We start from the raw sequence: 10,630 nt of genomic DNA, 5'->3' as shown, positions 1-10,630 counted from the left end.
GGGATTATAGGCATGAGCCACCGTGCCCGACCAATGATTGTGTTTTTAATATAATTTGTTTCCTTCATAATCCAATACATTTAATTTTATTTTAAGCATATGAAGACACCATTCTGAGGAGGGGTCCATGGCTTCACCAGATGCCAAATATGCCCATGCCACAGCAAAGAAAAATTCATTGATCAATCCTTCAATGACCCCATGAAGCAGCAGTATTACCAGCTTGCTACAGAGGGGAACCTGAGGCACAGGGAGGTTGTACAACTTATTTAAGGTCACACGGATATTGAGTGGTTGTGCATTATGATATCTGTCAGTTGTTTTTATAGCCTGTGGGCTGGTGTGGGCTTATCCTTTGTGTCACATCAGAAAGCAAGTCTGGTTAATTATTTTCTTTCTCAAGGTTAACTGAGATCGATAAAAAATAATACACATATATTGCATGGATTGTTTGTGGTCATCATTTGCTAATCCTTATACCTGTGCCATGTTGGATTAATTATTACAGGTTTGTGAGCTGCTTTATTAAGGAGGGGAAGTAGAATGAACAAATCATGGCAAGTCACTTCACCTCATCCTCTCATTTAAGGATATTGATTCTGGTGTTGCCAAGGTGACTCTGTCAGCTTTCTGAAGCATCTTTAAATGGGAGAGGTGAAGGACCACACAGACTGAGGGGAAGGAAAACTCAGAAAAAAGGGTCAAATTCCCCAGCCACTGAGGCAAACCATCCTGATGAGGATCATCCCTCACCCTCGGCACATGGCCGCTTTCTACCTTGCCCGTCGTGGTTGTCTCTGGGGTGTACTCAGGGAACTCTTTCCCCAGTGTGGAAACTGCCTTTGCTGGGAACATGCAGGGATCTCAGAAATGATGTGTTCTGCCGATCTGGCTCCCTCAGGATCCATAAGGTGCCAGTGGGAGAGACTGAGTGGTCTTGGAGGCCTTTCCAGGAAGTTCCTATACCAGAAGCTGCCCTTGGTATAGGAGTTTGGTGGTAGATGCCCAGATGTCCAAAGTGTTCTGGGAGAGGAAGGCAGCTTACAAATGCAAATGTGCTGGAGGTGGTGCATGGCTGTGCTGCCTTGGATGAGACCCTTTCCCTCTCTGAGCCCTAATTTCTTTTTTCTTTTCTTTCTTTCTTTCTTTTTCTTTTCTTTTCTTTTTTTTTTGAGACAGTCTGGTTCCATCACCCAGGCTGGAGTGCAGGGACGAGATCTCAGCTCAGTGCAACCTCTGCCTCCCAGTTCAAGCAATTCTCCCACCTCAGCCTCCTGAGGAGGTGAGGCTACAGGCATGTGTCACCATGCCCAGCTAGTTTTTGTATTTTTAGTAGAGACGGGGTTTCACCATGTTGCCCAGGGTGGTCTCGAACTTCTGAGTTCAGGCAATCCACCCACTTTGGCCTCCCAAAGTGCTAGAATTACAGGCTAGGAGCCACTGTGCCCAGTGCCTAATTTCTTCATCACTGAAATGGTAAGAAAACTAACCTGGTGCAGGGAGAGGTGACAAGGGTTTTGCATAGGAACCCGCAGATGCAGGTATCCTAGAGGCTGGTCTCTATGAGCTGTGGCCCCCAGGAGACCCAGTCTAGGCTTGAGACCACAGCAGCCATGCCCTCTACAGTGCCTTGTGCTGCCCAGGATCCTCAGGCTGGTCTTGTCTGCAGCCATTGTGAGTCAGCATCACTGTCAGAAGGGCTTCCAGAGGTTGCTAGGTGTTCTGTCCATGGGAAACTGAGGTTCAGAGAGGGTCAGGGGCTGTGATCCAATGGCAGAGCCAGGACTGACAACAGGACCTAATATTCCTGGGCAGGACACAGCTGTGTCCTTGATAGTCTGAGGCAATCTGGGATGAACTGGAGCCTGGGGTCAGGACCTGGGGACGGAGAGGCTGAGAGAGGGCACAGAGGTGGAGAGAAGAGAGATGGGAGCCAGGGACAGGGAAGGAGGGAAGGTGAACACCTGCTCCTGCCTGCCCAGCATCCCTGCTTCCTGAAGTCATGACTTGGGTGGCACTGACCCCACTGCTGGTGCCAGGCGTGATCATGTGACCAAGGTCTGATCAAGCAGAGTAAGAGTGATAAGCACAAGGATGGACACAGGACCAGTCCTGGCTGCAGAAAATCATTCCTTTACTGGAACCATGGAGACAGGGGAGCTCCCTGAGTCAGGGATGCTGAACTGGGAGGACACGAGCCCGGGGCTGCCAGAGCCTTCTTGTGAGGAAAGATCCTGGCTGAGAATGAAGTCAATGGGGCAGATGGAGGGGCAGATGGAGGGGCTGAGAGTTGGAGCTGACATCATTTGAGCCTCTGGATCTAACCTCACTTGCCTTTACCCTTAGACAGTAAATTGTGAGTCAATTTATTTCTTAGGGCTAGAATTTCTATCCCTTGTACCTGAGTCCTGGCATGGAGGAGGAAGGAAGATAAGAAAGAAGGATGAATATTTAAGAATGGGTGTCTGAGGCTGGGTATGGTGGCTCACGCCTGTAATCCCAGCACTTTGGGAGGCCAAGGCAGGTGGATCACATGAGGCCAGGACTTTGAGACCAGCTTGGCCAACGTGATGAAACCCCGTCTCTACTGAAAATACAAAAGTTTGCCAGGTGTGGTGGTAGGTGTCTGTAATTCCAGTTACTCAGGAGACTGAGGTAGGAGAATCACTTGAACCGGGAGGCAGAGATTGCAGTGATCCGAGATCATGCCACTGCTGCACTCCAGCCTGGGCAACAGAGTGAGACTCTGTCTCAAAAAAATAAAATAAAATGACATAAAGAACAGGTGTCTGAGGGCAACTCAAATCAGCTTCCTGCCCCCTTATAAAATGGGAGTACAGAGAGGGACTTGGGCCTTCATCCCACCCAGAGGAGTTCTGTCCCTGGGCCTCACAGCTTTGCCCTGTCTCCTCTCTAGCTTGCAGTCAGCCTAGAAACTACAGTAGAAAAATAAATGATGTGGATACAAAAATAAAACACCTTTTCCTCACCTGAGTGCAGGAGAAGGAGCGGCAGGTGCTGGGGAATGCCTTCCTCACCCCATTCACCTCTTTGGGGACAAACATTATTAGGCACCTGCTTCATGCCAGGCTCTACTAAGACGATGACATACATGGTCTCATTTCCTCCTTGCCACAGCCCAGCCAGGAAGGAATATTATCATCTCCATTTCACAGATGGGACAACTGAGGCTTTGACAATTGAGAAGGTAACTGGTGCCTTGAGAGACTGAGCCACTGGACCAAAGTGTCAGAGCTGGAGAAGGTTTGTCCGACTCCAAAGCCCTGCCCACCACACCACACTGCACACAGTAGAGGCTAAATAAAGGTCTGCTGGGCAAATGCTGCCTGAGGCAATTTGAGCTCTCTGGGCAGCAACCTGCCCCTAAAGATTTCCCATCCTGCCTGAAATGCCACCATCAGCAACCATGTCCTTTGGGTCTTGAAGGGGAAAAGTGCTGTTTCCCAGGAATGAGATCAAAGTCAGTCTGTGCTGGGTTTACTCAGGGATTGGCTCAGAGTGGGACTCAGGGCTGGGGCAAAGCCGGGGGATGAAGGTATCCTATTCCCATTGGCCCAGTCTCATCAAGGAGAAAACCTTCTGAGGACAGATGTGTATCCTGGCAGTAGGGCAGGTGGGCTCCTGGCTAGGCCTGGGTGTTGGCTGATGACAACAGGGCAGAGAGCATGACAGTGATGGGGGCAGGTGACACAGTGGCTGTGGATCCTTTCTGACTCCATCCTCTGAAAGAAGCTATGTGGGCCCTGGTCTCCCAAGCTCAGGCAGAGGCCTGATCTCCTTCCCTGCAGCTCCCCACCTACCACCACAGAGGCAGCATCACTGCTGGATGGGGAAGGCGAGGGAGGCTAGGGGCTTCGGCTTGGAGTCAGAGAGGATCTGGACTTGGAGACAGATGTCCTGCCCAACAGTCCCTGTAATTGAGCCTGGGGGAGTTGAGGTTACAGGAAGTCCTGAGGGAAACCACCCAGGTAGAGATCAGCTTCCTGGGGCTTGAAGGAGCTTTGGAGGACATGAGCCTATAACACAGGCAGGGACTAAGTTCTAGACCCTTCTTCAGGGATGGTATCTGTTTCAACTGAAAGGTTATTTCTAGTTGTTTTTAGAGGTTGTTTGAGGCTGTCACTGTGGCCCTTGTAGCCAAAAAGGGTGAGTATAGCTGAGGTGGGGATGGGGCTGTGGGGCTCCTCTTTGCGCCAGGGGAGCACTAGCTTTGTCCAAGAGCATCTACAGCCCTGTGAGATGCTCTGGGACAAACTGAGCCCATTTTCAAATAAGTAAATTTGGAGAAAGCTGCCCACTCTAGCCCCTTCATGGGTAGTCACAAGGCACTTGGCCATATTAAAGGCTCTGATCTGTCCTGCAGTGAAGAGTGCCTGTTCACTTTGACTTAACCTGCTGTTTCCTTTTCTCATTGCTCATAGGTACTTTTAGAGACAAGCCACAGTTATTCCCTGTGACACATCCTCTAGGACATGCTGGAAGTGAAGGAGAATGTCCTTTTATGTCTCCTAAAGACCCTGAGCTCCAAACATTGGAGCCTAGAAGTGGTGAAGTGGTAAAGCCTAGAAGTGGTGAAGTCTAAAGACCCTGAGCTCTAGGGTCATTGGAGCCTGGAAGTGGTGAAGTATGAAGGGGAAATAATGATTAACCCACCCATTAAGGAGTGGATGCAGCCCCTTCAGACTTGAAAAGAAAGTTCAAGGACATCTCAAGACTAGGAAAGCTTGGAACAGGAGCTTGGAATGGGAGATGGCCTTCTCGCCAACCCAAGGGATAGAACCTGGGCCATCTGGGCAGCTTCCAGTGTGCAAATACCTTTCCACCTGCCTGCAACCCCACCATTGATCATGTATTCCTTTGAAGAGTCAAGTTTGGTCTGTTCTCAGCCCATTCAAGGACCCTCAGGCAGGGAGCCCCTGAAGGGGGAGAGAAGGGTGAGGACTACATCAGAGGGATGGGCCCTGAACACCCTCCATGTAACAGACAGAGGGGAGTAGGGGGGCAGATGACCCTTCTGGACTTCTGGGGCAAGGAGGGCTGGCTCAGGAAGCCCAGGATGTCAAGGAAGGTGGTGGCACAGTGTCTTGCATCTGGGTCTGGGTTGTCCAGGAGTGCCAAGTCCGAGCTTCTCCTGTGTGGTCCAGCCTCTGGCACAGCTGCTTGTTAGATGTCCAAAGGCCGTATCATCATGCGAGAGGCACGCAGCGAGTAGCTGGGACCCTTGAAGTAGTGCCAGCGGATGCCGTCCATCTTGTACTTGTTGTCGGGAGCGTGGTAGTAGACACCATTGAGGTTTGACAGGCCACAGGCATCAAACCACCACCCTGGTGGAAGAGGGAGGAAAGGTGCTTGGTGGAGGTGGGAGCCCAGCCAATGGCAAGAGGGCAGCTCCTGTGTCCCAAAGAGAACAAAGACTGATCGGGGCTGTTACCTCCTCTGGGAAGCCAGCTGGCTGGGGATGGGGCTGGGTGGGAGTGGGGGTGGGGTGGACAACAGACCCTCTGCTCAGCCCGGGCCTCTAGAGGGCAGCAAGGGGCTCTGGCCACTCCTCGAGCCCCTTCGCTCCTCCCGGCCTTCTCCCTGAGCCCTTGGTGTCCCTGTCTTCCTCCCTCACTGACCTTCTGCCTTTCCAGCTCCCCAGCCTCCCCAAATCACTCTCCCCACTGCTTCCTAGTGGTCTCTGTCACTCTGTCTGAGTCTCTCACTCTCCGGGTTCATCTCTTTCTCTCTGATGGTCTCTGTGCTTGGGTCTGCCTCTGTGTGTCCCATTGTGTTCATCTTTGTCTGATGGTCTTTGTCCTCCTCTGCCTTTCATGTCTCTGGCCCTCCCTTCCTCTGGGCCCCCAACTTTCACACGCTGTGTTCATCTCCTGGCCTCTTGTTGGGCTGAGTCTTTCTCCCCCGTCTCCCTCTGTACTTCTCTGCCCCGGGGTAGCTCTCCATCTGCTGCTCATGACTCTGACAGCCTTGGTGTCTCTCTCCATCTGTCCTCTGTGTCTCAGAAGGTCTCTCCCCCTGTCTCTGTTCTTCCTACTTTGTCTCTGTCTCCCATTCACTCCACTTCCCATTCTCTGACCTCTGTGCCTACCAAGGAACACTGCCTGAATCAGAGCTGGTGGGGAGCTGCCCCTCTGCCTCTCTCTGGTCTCCTGATTCTGGTTCAGCTTGCCTGGGGTTGGGACTGATAGGTGCCTCCCTGCAGGGCCTCACACTCAGTGTTCCTTTAGCCTTGTCTCTGAGGAAAACTGGTGGTGCCAGCTTTAGGAGAAGGTGAGACCTGGAGGGGACCTCAAGGACCCAGTGGGGGAAGGCACCGAAGGGGCACAGCCAGGTGAGCCTATGGGTGGGCAAGGCCTGGACCTGCACCCACCCTCCTGACAGCACCCGGGCGCACAAGAACCTGGGGAGGGAATGGGAGTGTCAATCTGGGTAAGCCCGTGGGTGGGTGGAGCTTCACCCTACCCTGCACCTACCTCCAGACATCACCTGGGCACACTTGCAGAGACAGTGGTCGTTGTCTGAGTCAAGGGTGCTAAAGCTGGTGTTCTGCAGGACCAGGCTGCTCTGGCGCCCTGCTGAGCCGCTGTACCCGACCACAGAAAGCCTGGAGGCCACCCAGAGGTGGTGGTGGCAGAAGGGCCCAGAGTCAGGTTGGGGCTGTGTCAAGGAAGAACTCCCCCAGTGGCTTTGTCCCAGGCTGGGCTTCCCCTCCAGGTGTTCTTGGAGGGAGAGCCCCAGCCTGGCTGGAGGGCTTGGGCTGTTTCCCTTCCTGGATTGCCTTCCCTGCCTGTTGCCTCCCAGGGACACAGCACTTACTGTATGCCAGGCCTCCCCCATCTCACTGAACCTGAGTCTTGGAGGGAAGTGATAATGGTCACAATAATGATAATAATGGCTAATATATATATATATATATATATTTTTTTTTTTTTTTTTTTTTTTTTTTTCTTTAGAGACAGCATCTTGCTCTATTGCCCAGGCTGGAGTGCAGTGGCACGATCACGGCTCTTTACCACCTTGACTTCTTGGGCTCAAGCAATCCTCCCACCTCAGCCTCCTGAGTAAGTGGGACTATGGGCATGTGCCACCAGGCCCAGCTAATGTTTGTATTTTTTGTTAAGATAGGGTCTCACGGCCGGGCGCGGTGGCTCAAGCCTGTAATCCCAGCACTTTGGGAGGCCGAGACGGGCGGATCACGAGGTCAGGAGATCGAGACCATCCTGGCTAACACGGTGAAACCCCGTCTCTACTAAAAATTACAAAAAACTAGCTGGGCGAGGTGGCGGGCACCTGTAGTCCCAGCTACTCGGGAGGCTGAGGCAGGAGAATGGCGGGAACCCGGGAGGCGGAGCTTGCAGTGAGCTGAGATCCCGCCACTGCACTCCAGCCTGGGCGACAGAGCGAGACTCCGTCTCAAAAAAAAAAAAAAAAAAGATAGGGTCTCACTTTGTTGCCCAGGCTGGTCTTGAACACCTGAGCTCAAGTAATCTGCCTGCCTCAGCCTCCCAAAGCACTGGGATTACAGATGTGAGCCACTGTGCCCGGCAACATTTCTTTTTCTTTCTTTCTTTCTTTTTTTTTTTTTTGCATCTGCTATGTGTCAGGCATTGTTCAAAGTGCTTTGCCTAGGTTAACTCATTCTCATTTAATCCTCACAACACCCTATTCCCATTTTACACATGTGAAAACAGAAATCCTAAGAGCCAAAGAAACCTGCTCAAGTCTCAGAATGAATGAGGGTCAGAGCCACATGCCAGCCTAGTGTGGTCTGACTTGGTAGTCTATGTGCACTTTGCTCCCCAGCTGATGATGATCTGGCAACCCCAGCCCCATCACACCTCCTCACAATCACCCACCTCTTCCAAGAAGCTTTCCCTGACCACACTAGCCCCCATGGATCTGGGCTCCAGGGCACCCCAGCTCTGCAGCTTTGACATCTGTGGCCAGCCGGGTAAGGGTTTCTATTTCTTTGCCAGGCTCTGTGGCCTTGGTGGGCATGTCCAAGCCTGCCTGGTGATGAAGACCATGAGATCTGGGGGCAGAAAGCCTGGATTCAAATTCCAGCTCTGCCACTTGATAGCTGCATGGCCTTGGACGATTGGCTCACCCCACTGAGCCTCAATTTCTTCATCTGTTCCAGTGGTAACAATAGTGAAATTAACAGTGCTGCCGTCATTTGTTATTGTGATTTGGTGATGTCAGTGTGTGAAGTGTGAAGAGCAGTGCCACGGGCTGACTGCTCAACACATCCAGTCCTTGTTATTATTTGGCCCTTGGCGGATGGCTGGCCCTGGTTGGAGAGAATGTGGGGCGTTTGTACAGCAGGGTTGGGGGAGGCTGCACTGGCAGCCGAAGTAGGGAGCCAATTTGGGAGCAATTAAGAAGGTCCTGCTGAGGCTGGGTAGGGTGGCTCATGCCTGTAATCCCTGCACTTTGGGAGGCTGAGGCAGGCTGATTGCTTGACCCCAGGAGTTCGAGATCAGCCTGGGCAACATAGGGAAACCCTCTTTCTATAAAAAATATAAAAATTAGCTGGGCATGGTGGTGCATGCCTGTAATCCCAGCTACTTGGGAGGCTTAGGTGAGAAGGTCACTGGAGCCTGGGAGGTCAAGGCTGCAGTGAGCTGTGATCATGCCACTGCACTCCAGCCTGGGCAATAGAGTGAGACCCTGTCTAAAAAAGAAAAAAGAAAAAAGAAAAAGAAAAGAAAAATAAAACAAAAAATAAAATAAAAAAGAAGGTCTTGCTGGGTGGAGGCAAGTGGATGGCAGATGTGGCCAAGGAAGCTCAAGGAAGCTTTTGTACCCCCAGGGCAGGGCCTGAGAAATTCCCCAGTGGGAATTCAGAGGGAATACGGGGCCTGGGTATGTGGTTGGCTCCGTCTCCACATCTCCAGTCACAGACTGTGTCTGTCACCAGGGAAATGAGACTTAATTATTCTCTGTGTAGAAAAGACTTGGGAGGCTCCCTCAGCTTCCTTTTAGGCACTTACTATGTCTGGGGATGGGAACAGCAGTGCTCCTAGAAAGCAGTCCAGTCAAGGGTATGAAGGGCTGCCTTGGGACAGTGATTGTAATATTATTTGCTGAGTGTTTACTACATGCCAGGCACTGTGTTAATGCTTCATGTGCAGTATCTCATTCAGGCCTCATCACACCCTTTTTGAGGTAGGTGTGCCTAAGGCACCCATTCTACATATGAAAAGGTGAAGGGACTTGCTCAGGGTCACTCAGGGAAGTTGGGATGGAGTCAGGACTTAAGCCTTTGCTTTGGTAGCCAGTGGCTTAAATGGAACTCAGCATGGTGTTGTAGCTACTCACTGGTCAGGTGTGAGGAGTAGGGGGACATCCAAGGAATTTTTCATTCAGCTCTGGACCTCGCATTATCAAGTTGGTATGGATCCCATAAGGAGGGATGTCAGAACCTGGGCAACCTGTTTCTATAAAAACAGGGAAACCCTGTTTCTATAAAAAATACAAAAATTAGCTGGGCATGGTGGTGCATGCCTGTAATCCTAGCTACTTGGGAGGCTGAGGTGGGAAGGTCATTGGAGCCTGGGAGGTCTGGGAGGTCAAGGCTGCAGTGAGCTGTGATCATACCACTGCACTCCAGCCTGGGCAACAGAGTGAGACCCTGCCTCAAAAAAGCCTTTGCTTTGGTGGCCAGTGGCTTAAATGCGACTCAGCTGGAGGAAAGAGTGGGGACATATCACTGAGAAGTTCCCAGAAGTGGAATCAGGCATAAAGTTTAGGAGGACAGAGAGTCATTCAGAGATTCCTTGGGAGGAAGCGACCTTGCTATCAGTGGAGGTATTCCAGCACAGCTGGATGATGATTGCAACTATGGAGGGAATCTATGAGGAACCAGATGACATGTGAGGTTTTTTGCAGCCCTGTGAGTGTGAGTGTATAATTCCAATTTTTTCCTGGTTCAGAGATAGCCAGGACCCAGGCTTATCTAAAAGATACTTAAATTTCTCTGAGAGGCAATGTCATGTTGTGGAGACATCATGAGTTTTGCAGCGGGGAGATCTGAGTTTAAATCCCAGCTCATTTAACTTGTAACTTTGGGCAGGATACTTAAACTTGGTGTCTCAGTTTCCATATTACTAAAGTAGGTACAATAATGCCTACCTCAAAGTGTTGTGGGGAAGACTAAATGGAATAATGGTGCCTGGAACATAGTAGGTGCTCAATAAATGCTAATTCCTTTTCCTAAATATAGTAAGAACCAGGCTGAGGATGGGGTGAGAAACCTTGATCATCTTACAATATTGTCATGTTTAAGCTCATCCTGCTACTGAAGAAGCAGAAGCTCAGAGAAGCCAGACTGCCTTGTCCAAATTCCCAAAGCAAGCTGGAACAAGGCCACAATGAGCGCAGGAATTTCAACTTCCGGCCCAGGGACCCTTCCACCCAACCCCGGGCATAGGACAGGCTGGGCAAGTCACCTCCTTTTGCTTCTGGGTCTCTGTAAAAAGGCTGACTTGGGGTGACTGACCTTGGAAGACCCCTTCTTGCTCCTCAGATGGCAGCGCTGGTGACATTCTTTCCACTCCACCCAGTGGCTAGGACATGCTGAGTGCTAACCAGCCGCCTCCAGATCCCA

The 10,630-nt window shown here is 51.2% G+C and overlaps 1 protein-coding gene across 1 annotated transcript in view; it reads right to left on the bottom strand.

Annotated features, from left to right (window-relative positions):
- Positions 1-3,471: 3,471 nt before the first annotated feature.
- Positions 3,472-10,630, bottom strand: part of ANGPT4 (angiopoietin 4) — a 40,306-nt gene continuing 33,147 nt past the window's right edge. Inside the window, exons 8-9 of the mRNA XM_033185969.1 lie at positions 6,495-6,625; positions 3,472-5,345 (exon numbers count right to left, since the gene is read on the bottom strand). Of these exons, the coding sequence (XP_033041860.1) occupies positions 5,185-5,345; positions 6,495-6,625 (292 nt within the window). The 3' untranslated portion in view covers positions 3,472-5,184. The remainder of the gene's footprint in view (positions 5,346-6,494; positions 6,626-10,630) is intronic.

The sequence above is a fragment of the Trachypithecus francoisi genome, unplaced genomic scaffold (assembly GCF_009764315.1).
Source record: "Trachypithecus francoisi isolate TF-2019V2 unplaced genomic scaffold, Tfra_2.0 Lachesis_group21, whole genome shotgun sequence".
Taxonomy (NCBI): Eukaryota; Metazoa; Chordata; class Mammalia; order Primates; family Cercopithecidae; genus Trachypithecus; species Trachypithecus francoisi.
This window is presented reverse-complemented; position numbering and strand designations above follow the sequence as displayed.